This window comes from Oryzias melastigma, linkage group LG24 (assembly GCF_002922805.2).
Source record: "Oryzias melastigma strain HK-1 linkage group LG24, ASM292280v2, whole genome shotgun sequence".
In the NCBI taxonomy this organism is placed as follows: Eukaryota; Metazoa; Chordata; class Actinopteri; order Beloniformes; family Adrianichthyidae; genus Oryzias; species Oryzias melastigma.
In genome coordinates this window covers 6,039,540-6,060,277 of record NC_050535.1, presented here as the reverse complement: position 1 = coordinate 6,060,277, position 20,738 = coordinate 6,039,540, and the positions used below count along the sequence as shown (strand labels likewise).

At 37.8% G+C, this 20,738-nt stretch overlaps 2 protein-coding genes across 2 annotated transcripts in view; both read left to right on the top strand.

Annotated features, from left to right (window-relative positions):
- dtl (denticleless E3 ubiquitin protein ligase homolog (Drosophila)) overlaps window positions 1-4,498 on the top strand; it is a 6,509-nt gene extending 2,011 nt beyond the window's left edge. The window contains exons 7-15 of the mRNA XM_024290843.2: window positions 77-192; window positions 278-351; window positions 430-536; window positions 626-730; window positions 2,358-2,470; window positions 2,574-2,663; window positions 2,792-2,912; window positions 2,998-3,614; window positions 3,951-4,498. Of these exons, the coding sequence (XP_024146611.1) occupies window positions 77-192; window positions 278-351; window positions 430-536; window positions 626-730; window positions 2,358-2,470; window positions 2,574-2,663; window positions 2,792-2,912; window positions 2,998-3,614; window positions 3,951-4,016 (1,409 nt within the window). The 3' untranslated portion in view covers window positions 4,017-4,498. The remainder of the gene's footprint in view (window positions 1-76; window positions 193-277; window positions 352-429; window positions 537-625; window positions 731-2,357; window positions 2,471-2,573; window positions 2,664-2,791; window positions 2,913-2,997; window positions 3,615-3,950) is intronic.
- A 599-nt stretch (window positions 4,499-5,097) lies between these two features.
- Window positions 5,098-20,738, top strand: part of ppp2r5a (protein phosphatase 2, regulatory subunit B', alpha isoform) — a 30,961-nt gene continuing 15,320 nt past the window's right edge. The window contains exons 1-2 of the mRNA XM_024291250.2: window positions 5,098-6,074; window positions 18,251-18,447. Of these exons, the coding sequence (XP_024147018.1) occupies window positions 5,927-6,074; window positions 18,251-18,447 (345 nt within the window). The 5' untranslated portion in view covers window positions 5,098-5,926. The remainder of the gene's footprint in view (window positions 6,075-18,250; window positions 18,448-20,738) is intronic.

Sequence of the window (20,738 nt, the reverse complement as noted above, 5' to 3'; positions counted from 1 at the left end):
GGGTTAGCCCCATCTATAAATGATAAAGTGATGTATCATCTATATGATTGTTATGCTTATGTCGTTTTCCTCTCAGATGGGTTTTATAGACACGTGAATCAGATCAGCGGAGCTCATCACAAAGCGGAGGCGAACCCCGTCTCTAAAAACAAGAAGAGGCGGAGCAGCTTGCGTGGGATGGCGCCAAGTGTGGTGAGTTATTTATTATTACTTTTTTTTTAGTTTTGTTCAGAGGTAAGGGAAAGCAAACCTGTAACTTTGTTTTGTTTGTTTGCAGGACACCCAGCAGAGTGTTACAGTTGTTTTGTTTCGGGATCAGCACACGCTCATCTCCTCAGGAGCTGTCGATGGGTAATTATACGCCCTATTTTTATTCACAAAAAGCTGCTGTAAGACATAAAAAATAATTTAATGTCTGCTCTAAACTAGGGTGATTAAAATGTGGGATTTGAGGAAGAACTACGCCGCACACCGCCACGAGCCCGCTCCTCTGCAGACGTATCCCTACGCCGGGTCCTGCACACGCATGCGGCTGGGTTTGTCCTGCTCTTTTCTGCTCGGGCAAATCGATTTACATAAAACATTCAAATGAACCCCAGTGGACTAAGTCTGTGTGCGTCTGCAGGTTATTCTGGACTGGTTTTGGATTCCTCTAGATCCAACGTCGTGTGCAACTGCACAGATGACAGCATCTACATGTTCAATGTCTGCGGAGTGAAACGGACTCCAGGTACAAAGTCGGCACTTTCTGGCTGGATGTGTTGAGTGTTAAAGTTTCACTAGGTGGGGCTGATGTCCTTTATGTGCTGGAACCACCACTGGGTGCAGGGAGCAAACCTCAAACTCCAATCAATATCCACTGGGTGGCCATTATTGAGAATTTAAAGTCTAAACATGTAAAAATTTAGAAAATGATTCTTAAATACTGGGTTTTTGTATGGTTGATTATGTCACAATGCAAAGTAGACAGCCATTTTAAATACACAATCACAATATAGTCAACATGATGATCGACAAATGATTTTTAAATGAGTAGTTTGCTTTTCCATTTAGAAAAAATGTTATTTAATTAGTATTTTTTTTGTCTTTTTACCAAGTTCCACGGGCAATTTTCTAATGGAGGACATATATAAAGAAAATTATGCTTTTTAATTGCATTTTTAACATTTCTTATTCAAATTCTTGTAAATCAAGAGCAAAATGCAATTTGAAAAAAAAAAGAGTATTTGTGGCATAGAAAATATGCTGGGCGGGGCCATAACCTCCCTGCTCTGCTCCATTCTGATACATCCATGAATGTCTTTGTCTTCTTTGTCTGAACTGGCATCTGGCTCAGAACTAGGGGTGTAGGGGGAAATCGATTTGGCAATATATCACGATATTTTGTCTGCGATACTTGTTTCGATTTTAAATGTTGACTGACGATATTCAGCGTCTGACTTTTTTCTTTTCTACCTAAACCTCTGAGCGCTAGTTGGCAGCTCACTGAGCCTCTTTGAGCAGCTCTACATAAGTCATGCACTTAAAAAAAAAAGTGAAGAATGATTCTGGTGCAGTCTTATCGTGATACATATCGTATCGTGAGATATTTATCAGTACACGTACCCCCACTCAGAACTGGAAAGCTCCAATATTGTTCGCCATTTATTTTTTTCTACACCGGTAATGTTAGGTTGGGGTTGTGAGGAGCTGTAAGCTAGTGGGAGATATGCAAAAAGATGAGTGACGGGAAGGGGGGCGGGGTTACTTCTAATGAACTACTGCTGCTCTGCAGAAACTGCCCTAGAAAACCACAGTTTTTATTTATTTATTTTGGCTAAAAAGGCCATAATCATAATTGAAAGGCCACTGAGATTTAGGGGTGTGTATTGGCGATACATTAAATTACAAATTGCGATACACGTCTCACGATACGATGCGTATCACGATATCCCAAGACTATACGAGAACAATTTTTCACTTTTTTTCTTTAAGTTTTAACTTAAGTCTTTAACTTTTGAAGCTCCTTGCTGCTTCACTCGCCCACTACAAAGCACAACTTTATATCATACTGGCAGCAACGTGGCACAGAGTTTCGGTTTGGTACCCATCCTAAGTAAAAAAAATTAAGTAGTATATGTCTTTTAACAACAAAAACCCACGAGGCTGACCGAACTTTTAACACAAGCTGGTTCTCGTGAGATCTTAATGTTGTTTTGGTTTGGTGTAGAGCTGCTAATTAATTAAATATCATAGTGTCAGCATTTTTAATCGATAAAGAATCGGCAAATTGATTTTTTTTCCCTACAACCCTTTCTGGAAATGCTTTTAAAATAGCTCAATAGATGATTGGAGTAATGTAATGTTTTCACACACAGTGGCAGTCTTCAGTGGCCACCAGAACTCTTCGTTTTATGTGAAGTCCTCCATCAGCCCCGATGACCAGTTCCTGGCCAGCGGCTCCAGTGACAACCACACGTACATATGGAAGGTAAAAAGTCTGCGTTTCATTCCTGTTTTCCGTTCAACTTGGCTGAAGACTGACGAGTTCCTGCGTTCCTTTTTTTTTTAACATGGCTCTTCCTCTGCTTCAGATCTCTGACCCCCAACATCCTCCCATGATGCTCCAGGGTCACAGCGAGGAAGTGACATCGGTCGCGTGGTGCCCGACAGATTTCACAAAGGCAAGTTTGTGAGCTTTAGTGTTTGAATTCACTATTTGCAAGAAACTAAAATAAAACACTGATCTTATTTTTAAACTTTCTTGCTGGATTAGAAGGATTTAGAAATTCTGTTGTTTGCTTTTTGGCAGATTGCTTCCTGCTCTGATGACCACACTGTACGGATTTGGCGACTTCACCGGCAAACGGATGAAGCTCAGACATCTGTGGTGGATCTGAACCTGGTTGGTTGGGCACGACCCAAGCCTCCAAGTAATTATTTTTACTGTTCTTGCTAAATAACTGTTCAATTATATTATATGATTAAAAAAAATATTTTTTTCTTCTGTTTTTTTAGGGCCCCTCGTCAAGGCAGAGTCAACTCCTGCTAAGACCCAGAGGACAGAAAGTTTCGGTGGTCTCACCTCACCCCAGCTCGCTGCCTGTGCCCCCAACAGCGCCGCCCTACCTCTCCCCTCCAGCACTACATCACACAGCCCCTCTCAGAGGCCTGTAGTCCGTCAGAGGACGCCGTGCTCCATCAAACAGTGGTTATCTCCCACACACGGATCTCCCGGTCAGATTACCCCTCCATCCCGCCGGGTTCTGATCCCCCAGAGTCCAGTTAGCAGCACATCCACAGCAGAACGACGAGCCAAACGCAGACTGGACACTAGCGACAGTTCTCCGGACTGTGAGGAGCAGTGCGACTGCGTTACAGAACTCTACCCCGCGGCCAAAAGAAGCCACAACGTTCCCAGTGTCTGCCGTTCTGCTCAAGACTCCCCGCCGAAGACGACCTGCCATCCAGCTGACCTCACACAAGCTTCACCAGGACAGGCTGGAAAGGAGAACTACTGTCCACAAGCAAGGAACTGGCTGTCAGAGATGGGTCAGAAGATGAAGAAGGTTCAAGGAAGACTCAGGAGTCCCAGCAGCAACAAGAAGCAAGAGGTCAAAGCACCAGTTTCTCCAGTAAGTACAGAACTCATTCATTCTTTCAGCCAAAAGTTCAAATATTGTCACCTTAAAGTTTAAGTTGTTTTATTTTTATCAACAATTCCACCAACATATTATCAGAGCATAGTGTTTAAAAGTCAAATTTAATTGTTTTTATTTGCTCAGAATTTTTTTTACTTATTTTTTGCTAGTAAGTAAATTGTGCAAATATAAAAGAATCAGTTCAGACGTACACTAACATCGGTTTTTGTCTGCTTAGCACAATAAAATAGGGGTCAAATATTTCAAATGCACCAATTCAAAAAAACGTGATGCCTGTTTATCTGAATAGTTTATTTTTTTCTTTTTCAGACCATCAGCTCACCACAGACCATGAAGAAAATCTCCATGTATTTCGTTAAAGCCCCTCTGGACTGAACAGTTCTTCGAGTGCTTTTTAGCTTCAGGGTATTTTTATGTGGACCAACAGAACGTCAGAGTGCAGAAACGCTCTGAGATGAAAAGAACAGTTATGTTTCACGTATTATTTGCCTTTTTTTTGTTTTTGCTGTTTAGAATTTCTATATCTGCCATTTTATTCCAATCAAACACCTTAAAAGATGCTTCAGTGGTGAACCCAGGAGATCTCAGTGGATGAGCTCATCTGGAGGATTCGTATAAAGTCTGCAAAGATTAATATTTATCTGGTAAATTCTGCATTTTATAAAAATGTTTTTTCTTTTAAAATTTCAGCTAAACAGATTCAAGCCAACCATTCTTTTTCAAATATGTGGTTTGGACATTTTTCATCCATGTAAATTGTTCATCTCAGTTTATTTGTATTTACATTGCATGTTTGCTTTGTGGTCAAATTGCTTTAATTTTAAAGAGCGTTGATTCTTGTTGTGATTCCTTTCTATGTTTTTTGTGTTTTATTAATGGGTGGTGGGGAAAGCTGGGTTAGAATAATGCCAAAATTTCATAGCTTTTTTTTAATGTCAGGTATTTTTATATCTGCAAAAAAAGCCCCTTTTAGGAGATTTTTAGTTGCAATTGACTGGAATATGGACTTGCGCTGCATAAAACAGTATTGATCTGCATTGTGTAACATTTTCAAAGAAACGCTGTCTCAGTGTCTTTAACGTGTTACTTTAACATGTAATAAAATCATTTATTTAATTAAACTAAAAGTTACTAGTCAATAAAATGAAAATAATACTGTAAAAGCAGTTCGAACATTTTTGAAATTCAGTTTAAAACATGAAATAAGGCTAATCTTATTTTGAATTTTTTTGTGTTTATTTTTTCAATTTAACTTTTTTTCTTTTCTCTTAAAGAGAATGTTTAGTAACAAAATATATATAATATATTTTTCATGTGTCTGATATCTACACCTGCCTTATAGGCCTCATTCAACGTCATCCAGTTGTTTTTACATGTTGCGTTTTTAAGTCCCGCTTTCTCCGCTTTCTGACTGGCTGAAAAAGTTTCCAATTTATGAGTCCCCTCTTGCCATTGGCTACCCGAGACGTCAATCAGTGACGTACACCTGTCATCGCTCCTCGGGCCAGCGCACAGACAGACAGCGACGGAACGACTGGGAGTGTTTATGGCTGCCTGCTTTCCCCGAAACGAAGTTAATTCTTGGTCTTTTTTAGACAAATCTAGAGGGAAATCGACGTTCTGCTCCGAGTAGCGAAGACGGCAAATCTATTCTCCTGCAGACGAGGCTAACTTTCAAGGACTGAATGAATCCGTCGAGCGAAATTTAACTTCATCGATCTGAGATAGTTTGGAAAATATGCTCAGCGGAAGTCTGGTTAATTTTACAGTATTTGAAGTCGTGAAGTTCGTCTTTTAACGAAGCGCGTTGTGACCCCCGTTTGGCGGGTATATTTGTAACTTTTTTTCCTCGACAGCGGTGGAGATTTTCATTCGGCACATAACGTTGGCTAAAATTTAGCAGGTTAGCTAGGTGCGTTAGCTGTCAGCGTAGCTTTACTATTTTGCTGCAGCCGAAGTTCACGTTTGAGCAACTTTTTAAGACGATGTCTTCCTCGCGTTTCGCAATTAATAGACCTTTTGCACACGCGCCTAAGCTGTAAGTAAAGTCGGCTATTCGGGAATTTGAATTTAGCGGTATTTATGAGGCTAGTGCGGGCGCTTTCGCGTTAAATATTCGTCGGGGAACGATACCAAGCGAAGATGTTGGGTCAAACAGAATAACAAGACTCGGTGGGGAAGGAAAAGAGCGACGGGCTCAGTTGAATTTAAAGCTGATGTGAAGAACCTGTCATCTGATAAACAGCTCGCCGGGAACCTCCATCAGATTTTTTCCCCCCATTACAATGTCGACCATCTCAGCATCCGAGAAAGTGGACGGCTTCACGAGGAAGTCCGTGAGGAAGGCGCAGAGACAGAGAAAATCCCAGGGTTCCTCGCAGTACCGCACTCAAAGCGCTCCAGTGGAGCTTTCCCCGCTGCCGCAGCTCAAAGGTACGGTAAGAGGATGAAGGGGCCTACCGCTTTAAATAGTCTGTGCTGACCACTATCGTATGCAGTCTGCAGGATGTTCAGATCCTGCATGCGACCTATAGTCAGAATGCTACCTAACACCCAACACATACAACCTGCTGGATGCCATTATGTTTGTTTTTTATTAGGACAAAAGTGTCAGGCCTCTATTTTATTTTAATTATTTATTTTTAGCTTTCAAAATCCTCATTTTTTGAAGAAGCTTATTATAGTTTACTGGATAATTTGACTAAAAGCAGGGGTGGAGCTACGGGGGGCAAGGGGGGACAGCTGCCCACTAGCAAAATAATCAATTCAAGCTTCTTTAAGTGTTACAAAAATAGCAATAAATGAAACTGTAACGGCGTTCTGTTCTGTTCTCATTTTCCACCCTTCCAAAGTCTTCTGCCCTCTCCCACCCCTATATAAAATGTTCTATCTCCGCCCCTGACTAAATCCAAATTCTCCTCCGAACTGTACAGCTTCTTCCTACCCCTACATTTTGCCCTTCAAATGGAGAGTTATGGAAAAATAGGTTGTATCCGAATTCCCTCCCTAATCACTATATAGCGTGTTCGCCATTTTCTAGTGCGGTCTGAATCTATCAATTCCAAAATTGAGTGCACTAGAAATTTCCCAGAAGTCTTTGCGAAAAAATAGTGCACATTGATACTTAATAGATTAGCAAATATAGACCATAATGCATTGCGGTTGAACAATTTCGAACAAAAAAACACGTTTAAATCTAATGTTTGAATAAACCAACAACATTTTCACCATCAGAACACTGGAGTCATAAATAAATGTCGTGAAAGGTTCGTATTTATTAGATTTTTACTTTTTGAAATCAATGACGTCATATCCGGTGTTAAGAAAAACGAAAGAAGAGTTGTGAGCACCGTGTCCGAATTAGCTAAAACCCGAAACACTATATAGTCCTGCACTATATAGTTTTTTTAGTAGTTAGGGATTAGGGGGCGAATTCGGACACAACCAGTGTCTTCAAAGTCAGACGTCGGTAACCCTTGATGATGTCATCAATAGTTGCCAGTTAGCTACATTAGTACAGCTCTGCTAGTGCTCAGAAATACGTAAAAACAACGGTTTTATAACTTTAAGACAGGCGTGCAAAAACAAAAGTCATTACTTTTTACCTAAATGTAATGTTCTGTGCTTTAGAGCACGTGAAGAAACATGCTTTTTCTCAGTTGTCCTACCAGTGGAGGGATACAGAACTCAAAGTCCTTTTGCTCCCTCCTTAAAAAACAAATTTGGACACCCCTGTCCCTTCAAATGCCCCTTCAATTGGAGGGATAGGCAATGCTGTAGGGGTATGAGAAGAATTCTGATTCGACCTTATCCTTCCAAACGGAGAGTTACGGAAAAGTAGTGTCTTCAAATTCGGACATTCGCTCGAAAAATGCATAGCATCGTTTTTTATAACTTCAAAAAGTCATGACTTGCATTTAAATGTAAACTTCTATGCTTCAGTACGCCCACGTAAAGAGATAGGTTTTATCACCGTCACAGCGGAGGGATACATAGTAATAAGTCCCTACAAGCCCCTTAAAAACTATTTTGGACACCACTACCGCTCCAAATGCCCTTACAATTGCCAGGGTAGGAGAAGAATTCACATTCTGTCTAAATGTTTTATATATATATATATATATATATATATATATATATATATATATATATTTTAGGATGTGTTAAGGATTAAGGATTCTAGCTTTAGTCACACATGTTTTCCTGAGTTTTGATCAATTAAATCATCATTTGTGGATTTGCTTTTTTGTCACACACTATGTTCAAGGTCTGATTTATAACTCGGGTGTTTTGCCAGGGGCCGAGTTACTTTACCATACCGCAGCCCATCCATTCTGTGCGCCCGACCCAAATCCAAGCCTTAAATCCAGAGCCCAACACTTCACGTGACTCTGAGACCAGAGTGCATCAGACAGAGGCACCCTCTGCACGCTCGCTTGTTTTTGACCTGTTCATTTTACGCCTCATTTGTCCTAAAGAGACATGTGTGCCCTTAAGTGAGTGGCAGCCTGCCAGCAGAGACTCGGTCTTGTGCAGCAGAGAATTCACGACCATCAAATGAAATGTGACACTGTGCGAGATAATAAGGGTGGCCAGTATGAAACTTTGCTGTCTGTTTTTAGTTGATGCACGGTTGTGTGTTGTAGGTAGGGACAGACATGCAGGGTGGAGGCCTCCTTCACTAAATGTGGCTTTTCTTATAGGAGAAACTCCTGAATTTTTATCAGTATGGTAAAGGACAAAGATTTTGGATGGTATTTTACAGGTTTTCCTAAAATTTAAAGAGCTCTACGTGTTTCGTTAGTTACGGTTTGCTCGCCAAAATGTCTTCTAAAGTTGCTCAAATGCATACCTGCCGTGATACATTTGTCACCCAATCCATATTTCTGTTTTTATCTCTTTCACAACCCCGTGGGAATGTGTTAAAATCCAAGTGAGGAGCATTCTAGTAGTTGGATTCCTCAAGCCTGAGGTCAAACTAATCTTGAGTCTTACACATCTACAATGTGCACTTTTTTATTTTTTAACAAAATACAGCTTTTATGTAGTTTAAAGTAACATTACACTGTAAATTAAATAATGGACAATCTGTCTGAGTGAACTTTAATTTGAAAATATGCTTTAGCTTTGAGCCCTGACGAGCTGCAACAGCTTAATAACTGTCTTTTATGAGGAAGAGCAAAACTCGAGAACTTGTCCGGTCAAGTCTTTGGAGCTGCTTTGCACAGTCAAATGGTGAAAACAAAACTAGCATTTTCAACACTGACAATATTGAATATGTTTAAATCATTTTGACCTACAAAAAGCAGATTTATTCTAAAAATATATATATATATATATTAATGGTTTGTTAAAGTGATAAAGCAACAGACTAATCATCCCTCTGGAAGATGCTTCTGCTCGCTTTTTGGGGAAATCCTTTTACATTTTTTTATATAATTTAGAATATTTAAATGTTTTCCTTTATAATGCAGGCTTCATTTACTCCCCACATATGAGGATTTTTACGTTTTCACCCCTTTGACACCTAAGCATTATATTTTCTGCTATATTCTAAATGTTTTCCAGTGTTCTGTTGTCTGATTCATATGCATCCCTACTTGCGTTTTGGCCTTGCAACTTGTCTGCAAAGCTCACTAATCTAAATATAGAATTGCATGAGCAGAAGTTGAACAAAAAAATATTTTCTGACACTTTTTCATCTCACTGCACCTTTGGAAGTTTAACAGTATAATGATGATGGCAGAAACCAGTGATAAACTTTCAAGATAGGGTCACTTAAACTGAAGTTGGGGATAAAATATTCATTATTTTTAGAAAGTAAGTGTTAAAATATTTTTTTTACAATTTAGATGCATTTTTAAAACTGTTTTTTTTCCCCCAATGAGCTTTTTGGGGCTTTTATTGTAAATTAATTTATTTTCAGAGTTGTTTATATTCTCCCCACTAGTTTAACATTTGTTAAAGCATTTTTCCCGACAGTTTTTTGTGATTGATGCTAGACTTTAGGTACTGATATAAAGAGAGGGATGGTATTGGGATTTATGTGTGACACTTTAACGAAAATGCATGCTAATCTTACAAAAACGTGGTACCTTAAAATACATTTTCTTATTGAGCTATGTGTACTTTAAAGCTGTTTTTAAAAAATCCTTCTCCTTTTTTATGCTATATTGTAAAATACATTGTGTTCTCAAATGTTGCAGTAATTTATGCTTACACTCAAAGCATAACTTCAGTAAATGGGGTATAATTCTAAATTATAGGGATAAGTTTACTAAATGTCTGAAACAAAAAAAAAAAAATCCTCACATCCTTCGTCTTTATAAATCACTCAAACATCAAACTTAACATTAATGTACTTTGTGTTCTTTCCTGTAAAGTTGAATCAGCTGCTCTTGTCCTTCCTGCCAAACCACCCAGAAATGAGCATTTCTTTTTTTAGCCATCTTCCCAAACTACTAAAAGATAGTAGCCTAAAAGCAGGTTTTTCCTCTCTTGTAGTGTAGAAGCTGAAGTGCTTATAGCTCCCGTTGTGAGATAGACACTAAAAAGATGAGTCATTCAGTGACCAATGCTGTTGCCATGGCAGTCGCAAGCCTTGAGAGCAAGCCAGGGAAACGTTCCAAATAAAGTTTCCTTTTGATCTTCTCCATCAATGAAATAGATTTTTCAAAGCATAAAGATCAGTTTTAGTTAAATAGAAATCAAGAAATTTAATTTTTTTTGGTGCCATAAATGGCTTTAATTACGCCTTCAAAAGTGCTAATGCTTAGAAACTAAGTCTGGTAATGGCTGTTCCAACCTTTTGACTTACTTAACTTCCATCATGAGAGCTAAACACCTAATCATCATCCTTGCTGTATCCAGATTAGAAGCACGTGCTTTGTTACTTGGACCTGCAGACATTTATCCTCATTGATTCAACTATATTTAGGATCTGATGGGGTGTAATAGGAGCACCACAAATAGGAATTTATCAAAAAAAGTGTATTATAGTGAATTATTGATGCAAATTTCATATTTAAGTTGTAATTCTGAGATATGATCAGAGTCTTGTAGGAACATAGCACTGTAGCCTCGTCTGTTTCACAATTTAGCTTTGAATGGTGTTTTCAGGGAATTATCTTTCATTTAATTCATTATTAAATTAGTCCCCCCAAATTGTTTTTGATATAGTGATTTAAAAAAATATATATAGATTTTTCTATTAGAAACAAATGATATTTACCCTTTGGGGTCTAAATTATGAATTTGTGTTTTTGTTGTCTGTTAATTTCAATTACTTGTTGTTTTGTCAGTTTTCTTTATAGCTTCTTTTATTTGTTAATGGTAAATGGTGTAGCATTTTACTACCTTTTATACAAGGCCCAAAGCACTTTATAGTCTGATTCACACACTGGCACCAACCCATAACCACCAAGAGCAATCTGGGTGCCTAAGGACAGTTCGACCACATGGGCAGGATTCGAACCTGTGACCTTCCGATCGAAGGTCGACCGCTCATCCTTTGCACCACATTATTTCTGAATGTCTTAGTCATAACTGATTCAAACTGATTGATCTGTAGGGAAATTATTAGTAAAAATCCCAAACTACTCTGAATACTTCTTCATCAAGCACAATTAGGGGAACTTCATACCACTTCAATATTACTCAGATTATAGTAATTGGTAATTATGTGTAAATAAGTGCCGATGTATTATGAAATGTCATCTTTCTGTCCCAGTTTGAGGCAGCCCTCTTAGACTAACACGTGAACATATCAAAGTGTTAATAGTTGACACGATGACGGGTTGGAATCTACACCCATGTGTAAGAATGCAGTCAAATATAGTTTTAAAGCTACGCAATTTAACCACACAAATTCCTGCGCACACCCACACAGTCACAACTTCTCCTTACCACACCCTGCTAGTCAAACTAACAGCAGTGTTAGCTCTGTAGTGACAGGAACAATCGAGTCCCAATTATAGTCAATTATAGCATGTCTGTCTAAATGTGTTTTTATCTACATGTTAAGATGTCATTTAAATAAAAATGTTAAATGCAGGTTACTTGTTTGTCCCTAATGAGTGTTTAAATGTTTTTTTTCTAACATATATTGGATCTAAACCAGCCTCCGTCTTCTGTTTACAAATAAAAAACCTTGGAACTACTAAACAGTGCAGTTCCTCCAGAGACCACTAGAGGGTGGTTTCAAAATGGTGCAATTCTCCCAAAACAGACCAGTGTACAGTTTGGTTTTTGAAGCGTTTGATGTTTATTGCTTTATTATTCATAAAAAAAAAAATCACAGTAAATGGTGAATTTTATTAATTTATTTGTTGTAAATCATATGTTTTGGATTTTATTGGAGCTTAGATTTGGAGAAGGACCTTGTTGCAGGCAAGATGGTACCTTAACACAACATTATTCATCATTAGCTGTAAGAAAAATTTGGGTATCTATACATTAGAAAATTCTTAACCCTTACCCCAACCCTAATGTAACCCGGTTCTAAAGTTTTTCTAGGGGAAGATTGTGAACTTCCTTCGAAATTTGTTTGAGGACTTCCGGCTAATGATGCTCAGGCACCATCTCGGGGCCATGTTATTGTCTACTGTCTCTTGGAGATTTGTACATTTTTTAGAGAGTTTCTTTTCTTTGATTTGTCCAATTGTTGATCCCAGCAAACTTAGTCCTTCTTGATCGTGTGGGATGAAGGAAACTGTGGTCAACAGGTTCTTTCCACTTAAGGCTTTGTTTTTGCCATTCATAATCCCATGGGTGATGTCAAACATCATCCATCCATATCTATGATTTAAGCTGTCTTCTAATGACACATGGCATCTAGTAAATAAGTTAAGCAGCTTCAGTTTGGCCAAACAAAAATAGAGTAAAAAGGGTTAGAAGTGCATAAGTTGACTACGAAATATTTAATACTTTTGTTGACTTTTCCCTTATTTTCTAGAACTTCTAATATTTGTAGAAGTTTAGTTTTGATCCTCTATTAAACCCACCAGTTTTTACCACTTTTACAATAGCAAAAAAAAAAAAAAAAACAGTTATATTCCTGTACTTTTCTTTTTTATTGAGTATATCTGCAACGTGAGCAGAACAAATCTCAAGAGACGAGTGCCTGATTTGTGAGTTTGGAGTTTACCTGACCTGCATACTTTCCCTCCGTTTGCTTGGGTTTCTTTCTGTTTGCCCATTGAGTTCTGTGAATTATTTATGGCCAACCAAGGGACAGGTCTTTGTGTACAGAAACGGAGGGGTCAATCTCAGTATAGTGTAAATATGTTTGCTGCGAATAGGTCAGGATCTGGTGTATTTACACTTTCACTGTACTACCTGTGCGTACCGTCACACACCTGAAACGCACAGTTAACTTTTTTCTGATTTCTTTCTTTTTTTGTCTGTAAGAAGCGACAGTTGTACTAAGAAGCTGCACGCTCACACATCTGTGGATGTCAAAATGTGCTGTGTTTCAAAAGTGAATCTCAAAGGGTTTCAACTTGTTGAAGTCATCACTTCAAAGATGAGTTTTTGCTGATTCATTTTCATTACTTCCTTTCTTGTTTTTTGTCATCTTCATTAGGCTGAGATGCTTTGCTACAGTATTTCTCCTCCCTGCTTACTCTGTAGGGCCCTGAATCATAGAGTAAATTCTGTCTTCGTTTTCCCATTCAACCTGTTCTTTGTCGTGTTATCTTTTTTTGTTTGTCTTGTTCATATGTGTACATTGGTTCAAATGAGTTTGTGTTCAGTATTTGAACCTTGGTGCTGTTAATAAATGACAAATGGAAAGTGTTAAAAGCAAACGTGAAGGCTCACACTGTTTAATGATTTAATAACTTTTTTCATTTCATTTAAACTGTTCCCTTATTATATTACTAAATGATTTAGTTAGTTATAAAGTTACAACATATTGCATTATTCTGACTGGAGTGTGTGCAAAACCATTCAGGTATTCATGAATCTAATAACCATAATGACTGAATAGTTTGTTGTTTAACCAACTTTGTCATTGTAGCTCAACATAAAGCAGCAGTTTTATTTTTTTATTTCAAGCTGTGTATTTTTTTAATATTTTTTTTATGAATGAATACATTTGAGGTTAAATATGAATATAATTGCTGTTTGTTTATTTTACTGAATTAGACTCGATTAGTCTTGGTGACCAATTAAGACCAATTGCTACAGTCATTAGAAATGGTCAGTACACCTTTGTTAACCATTTTAACCTGTAATACCCACAATGCCACCTCGCGGTGACCTAAATCAATGCAAGATTTTTAGGAAGTTCGGCAGGTGACCACATTTTTACACGCCACAGCTGAGGTCTTAAGAAAATTTTACCACGAGGAAGGAAGCAGCACTAATTGACTGATCGGGGGGTCTCCGAGGTCCCCTAAATCCTCTGATGATTGGCCGATTTCAGACTGCTGTCTCACTCATTGTTCAAAACCGTATGGTAGCGGCGTGGACACTCGATGATGGATGTTGATTATGGGCCGGGAGCCCGGCGATGACCAGACGCCAATCTGATGATTCCGGCCACCATGGGTCCAAATGGGGAGACGCTTGACCAGGTAGAAGCTGCAGAAGTTAAATATTGGAGAAAAAAAACAAACAAACCAAAAAAAAAGGAATGATCTAAAAGATTAATTTAATATAATATCTGGAACATCTAAAGGCTGGTTTGTGTTTTTCACCCTGAGCCTTTTTGACTCGTGTCCGTTTGTAAACCAGCCATGCTGTTACGCTGTGTGGCTCTGAGTAATTCTCCTTCAGGGACTAAAAGAGTTCAACTGTATCCTTCAAATAAACCACTCTTTGTTCCTCTAAATTAAAATCCACACCATTATATCTAGAGCCTATAGCATCATTTCATTCACAGTTTGATCCCATATATGTGTTTCTGCTAGTCTTTTTGATTTAAAGCTTAGTTAAGTCATTTTAATTTGATGTTTTTTTTGTACTTCCTTTGCTGAGCACCCTGAGGAATCTGCACTAATGCATCTCTGTGTTAAAGACAAAAATAGCCAGATGTTGGGAAAACTATCTGCATGTCAGACAATATCGAGCCTAACCAGTGTGTGTCTTGGAGTCGAAATAAGTTAGTTTTTGAGGTAGTTATATCACGTTTATCACCTTTTAGAATTTGAAGAAAGGATTTTTAAATTTCAGTGAAGCAGCAGTATAGTCATTCTTTGCACAGACTGTGAATATCATTGAGGCTTTTGTGGTGGTGCATTATTAAAAAAAAAAAACACTTTAAGGACATGCTTATGGACAGATATTCTTCAAGCATTTAAAGGCTAAACTGTTTAGTGTTTAATGTTTGGTGGGATGCTGAGCTGTTTCTGCCTTGATTACGGCTAATATTGAAAATTATTAGGGCTGGGAATAGATTAAAAATATTCAACTAATTAATCGTAAACTTGGAAAAAAAGAATTGCGATTTATCGCGATTATTGATATTTTTTTAGTCACAGTATTTGCTTACTACTTATTATCTGCGAATAATCACAATATTAAACCACAAACATTTAGATTGTTTATTTTTAATTAGTGCTGTCAGTCGATTAAAAAAAATAAATCGCACTTTTGTGATTAATCACCATTAAGCACAATGTTTAACCAAGCACATGTTATATGACACTATGCAGATCTTTTTGTTTTTTAAATTTTATTTTTGAACAAGAACAACAAAAAACCAACATAAAAAGAAACGATTCAAATTATCCGACAATCTTTTGAACAAAAACAAGCCAGAGAGAATTTTTTTCCTTCATTTTTATTATCTAAAATGTTTAAATTTATCAAGTGACCAACGTATAAATAAGGGTTATAATGCCTGACAGTGTTTTAGCTGTTTCTTCTCGATGTGTAATTCGTAACGCTTTAAAGTTTATATATTCATGATTAGTATTGCGATAATTTGATTATGCTTTCTGGAGGTCACAGATACAGATGGATTAATTTTCTTCATTTTCATACATTTTTATTTCTTCTATGATTTTTGTTGTTTGCAAACTAGATATTTAGGCCTCGATTATTCCATACCTGCTGCATGTTTTGAAAATATCCCTTCCAGGGTGGAAAGATGAGCTTTTTATGTGTCATGTTGACATGGCTGCAGGGGCATCTTGGCCCTTTCATCCTTTTTTGTTGTTGTTCCAGTCTGGTATTCAGTCTGCCCTTTCACTGAGGAATCCTTTGAGATGAGATCCTTTGGAAAATTGGCTTTAAAGTAAAGTAGTGTGTTAACTAGACAGTGTGGTACAGTTACACTCGCATATTGAGTTCGGTCTGAGCGGCAAGCGGATGGCTGACCTCCAGACTTCAGTTGCATAAGTACTTTGTCAGCTGTCAACACCACTGGAACATTTTCACTGCGTGTGAAATTCATTCTGAGTTTTTTGGCTGCAGTAGTGCAGGAGAGCTTACTCTTACTAGTGGTAAGATGGCTTTAGTTACTCATTATTACTTGGTTCTGCTTCATCCCTTCCTGACTCCTTGTAGTCAGAAAGCGTGATGTAGTGAAGAGGCATTTCTCAGTGTTGCTGTTAGTCAGCAGTCCTACTGCGCTGGTGGACTCTTGAGTTGCAGCTTGGTGACGTTTTTCCCTGATTTGCTTTGTGAATGTCACACCTCCTGCTCTGAAACGGAGATAAACGGATATCAAGTGTTTTGATCGGTTTTATGAGTTCAGCCAAGCAGTTTTCAATATTGTGTGAAGGAAAATTAACTCAAGAGATGCGATGATCCCCTTTAGGATCAGGCAAATAATTAAGATTCAAGCCTGGTGTAGTGTCATAAAACAACAAATAATAAATCCTTCTTAAATTTATCACAATACATATGGTCTAAACAAATGGAAATCTAGGATGAAACAATTCACTTTCCCCACGATTTGGTTCAATGATGTGACTTTTTTTTATCATGTTCTTGTAGGATTTTTAAAATTTATTTCTTTATTCAAATTATTGAGAATCAACAGCAGACCAAAAAAAAAAATAAAAGAAATTGGGAAAAGCTTGTAGGAGTGATGTTGGTGCTACAATCTGCAAGGTCCCTGCTCCGCCCCATATCAATGCATCCACTAACTGACAAATAGATCCATGTACGTCTTCCTTGTCTCAGCTGGCATGTGGCTCAAAGCTGGCTTACCCCAGACTCCACGGTTCTAATGCAACCGCCGGTGTCTTCACGTAACTTTAAAAGTACAAGAGGAACCTCCACTGCATATGATCATGTCCGACCTCGCTGTTCTGGCCTCTCCGATGCCCTAAATCTGTTTTGTTGGGCTCAAATTTTTGCCGGACGCCAAATCTGCGTCGCCGCACTTTTTGTGAATTAATGACCTAAATTGTAATAAATTTTGAATAAACTACCTCTGCTCTGCAGAAAGTGTCCTTAAAGACGACCATTTAAAAAAAATGTTGCCTAAAAACTGCATAAACATAATTAATACACCAGTAGGGAACGCTTTTTAAAAAAGATCAACAGATGTTTGGAGTTGAACTTTAAACTGAGGGTTGTGGCATCCCTACTAAATATGTGCAAACACATTTTCTAAATGTGTAAATAAAACATGCTTCTGTAGGGGTTTTTTTTTTTGTCAATATTCTATCAATCAAGAAGCCAAAATCCCATAGACTTCTATAAAGAAATAAACAGCTATTAGTCAGAATAACCTCTCTTGCTCTGCTACCTTTTTTTAACGTTCCTGCTAATCCTAATTGTTTTTTCATACTTTTTCTTTAGTGAAATTATTGAAGTTAGAAATGTATCAATCTGAGTCCATATTCAATCGACGGGGGTGTGACCTTCCAACAAGCTCACTCCTGATTGGTGAAAGTGGTAGAAAGGTCGACCAATCGCTGACAATTTCTGGTTCCAACATGGTGACGTCCTTATTGCAAAAAAATGACAACCGAATTGACTTCATTTGGTTGGAGCTGGAAGTAAACCACTTGCTCGGTCCAGTTCTCTATATACAGTCAGTGGTAAAATTATTTATTAAAATGAGCTTTTTATACATCATTTCCATTTGGGTTGATTCAAGTTTAAGTTGAGAAGAGAATTTAGGATTTTTAAAGGTTTATGTCTGTAAAAGAATTTAATTAAGCATGCATCTGAGACATTTAATGAAGACTTTTGGCTCCTCAGTACACTAAGCTTTCGTGGACGGCGTATAATTTAGCATAACCCCTATCACCTTTGGAGTATCTGGTTGCTAAGCTGCTGTAAATCAAACCGAGCGTGCGGCTTCGCCTCAGCTGTAGCTGCATGCTGCGGTTACAGAAAGGGCTGCTGCGTTGCTGGATGGCAACATAACTGGACAGCGTGTCTGTGTGCTTTTGGACGCCTGCCAGGTCTTGCTCCTAGCTTAGATTGGGTTAAGCTTGACAACTGAAAGGCATTTGCTGTCAAAGCCAAGACTGTTTTTTTAGAAGGGAATGTATGTTGTGACCATTAGTGTTTTTCTTGCAAAAAACTAGTTTTGAAAACCTCAAAGTTTCCAAATCAAAGTGAACTCGCCTTGATGATAAGTGGCATCATTTTTTTTGTCAGAAGTGAATGAACTCCTCTTCCATTTCCTCCTTTTGTTCCAGATACCCCGTCCTCAGAGCAGCAGGAGCTCTTCATGCAGAAGATTAGCCAGTGCTGCGTTCTCTTCGACTTCCTGGACTCCGTGACGGACCTGAAGAGCAAGGAGATCAAGAGGGCCACGCTCAACGAACTAGTCGAATATGTGTCGACCTACAGAGGGGTGCTGGTGGAGTCCGCATACCCGGACATCACCAATATGGTGAGGAATTCCAGTGGAAATGTCATTTCCCTTTTTAGAAATTATGAAAGAAACATGACGTCAATCCCAAAGTTCCGCACAGCTGTCCGGCAGTTGGTCAAAAATAAGTGGGAAGAATTCTGATTCGTGTCATGAAGTGTAGGTTTACTTAAAGTTTAGCTGAGGTTGTTGATTCTTTGTCCGTTAAGAGTTTTGCCATTTGTTCAAGCAAAAAAAAAAAGTAAAATATTGCAGCTTAAAGTTTTATTTTTCTGTAAATTTACTGCTCCTTAAAAAAATAAATTTTGTTGTGGTTCTCAAAGACACAACCAAGTATCTCCATTAAAAAATATATTTATTTCATTCCCTCAAACTGATTTTCAATTTTTTTTGTAAGGGTAACAGAAAGGGAAAAAAACATTTTTTAACCCTTCATTACTTAATAAATAAAGCCATTGATACACTTTTTTCTTATCTCCAAACGGTAAACAAAATGAAAAAAAATACACCACATAACTAACACTAACAAATGTGGATTCCTTAATTTAAACACATATTTCACTATACAAACATTTGAGTCATAATTCAAAGTAATATGAAATTCTTTTCAATTAAAAAATGCATTTTGCAATTCCGATTTCAACATACAATTCAGGGTTGGGATATGTAATTACATTTTGCAATGAAAAATGATAATTCAATATGACCATATTAAAATACAAACAAACAAAAAAAGCAATTGCATTTCAAATTGTCATGTTTTTTTATTGTCATATTTCCATTGACAATGCATTTTGCATTCATTTTAAAATACAATACTTTATTAAATCTGTGAATTTTTATATAATTAATTAAAAATGTAATGGAATTATTCCTGCGGTTACTTCCTGTGATTATTTCTATTGCTTTTTTTGTTAAATGAAGATTGAATTTGTGTTTTGTTTGTTTGTTTATCCAAATGTCAATACGGTAGATCAAGTATGGATTAGTTAACTGGTATCTAACGATCCTTGAACATTATTTAGCATTTTTGACATTTTTGCTTTAATATAGTTGATATGAGACACTAAGGAAAGATTGTCAATAATAATAACCAAAAACTTAATTTCTGTCACTCCTTTAATAATAATTAATGAAATATTCATAGTCATAACACTAAATATGATACAAAATGATTTTAAAAATGCACATTAGCTGCAGTTTTGGACATGGGCCTCCACCGACCAGCTTAGTGAACATGTGAATCTAATATCGATTAGCAAGTGGATTAATACACGAGGGAGCGTTACACAATCGGATGTTTTAACAAGCGGGCCCAGCGCTCTGGAACATCTTCTTGGCCGGCGTGTTATAGATTTGTGTCGATAGCAGGTGTCCTGAGCTGCATGGTTTCCTCCCACAGTGTAAAAGTGAGTCACTTGCAGCGTTTTAGAGCACAGCAGTCAGTGAGTGCTGCAGTGATTCAGTCCGCACTGGAGATTATGATGATGGATATGAGTGAGCACTTCCTGAGCTGAGTCAAGGAGTATTTAAATTACTAACGGAGAACGTAGGTCGTTTTTCCATGCACAAATATTGATTTCTTCTTTCACAGTTCTTTGACGAGAGACAAAAACACACAAGTTAGAGCTGAATATTTTAGCAGCACTGGAGACGGCTGTTCGGTGGATTGAATTTTCCAAGCTGTGGCACGCCAAATGGATCCGCACTTCCTTCCTGACTGTTAATTGGGTCATTTTGTTTGTATGTGGAGGAAAAATAGGTGACAGGAAAACATTTCTGGACGAATTCAGATAAACCGCAGCTGTAATGTCAGAAAGCTGGGCCCGTCATCCGCTGCTTAGCATTAGAGGACAATGAAATAATGAGCGCTTTAAGTGCTGCTCGTGATTCTGCTGCTGCTTTGATCACCGGGGTCTTCAGAGGTACAAACATCAAAGCCTCGGATTTGCATCAAAGGAGATTTTGCTTCTATTAGTAAGCATTTTTTTTAAAAGAAATGGTTGCCAAGTTTATTTTTTAACGTAGCACTGAAAATACATTTAATTAAATATTTTATTTTGTACCATTTATTATAAATCGGTGTTGGCCTGTTGCTAGGTGTTGGTTGCTATCGCCCATTTCTAGTGTAGTTTTTCCCCTCTGCTTCTCTGCTGCTGAAGACTTTTTCTCAGTCCTCCTACATAACTTTCACACATAAATAACCGTTTTCCTTTTTCTTGGTATAAAAATAACACACGCCTCCCACTGTGGGTTGTTATTTTTTATCGTATTGACAGAAAGAATGAAATCAGTTTGCTTTTTTTTCTTGG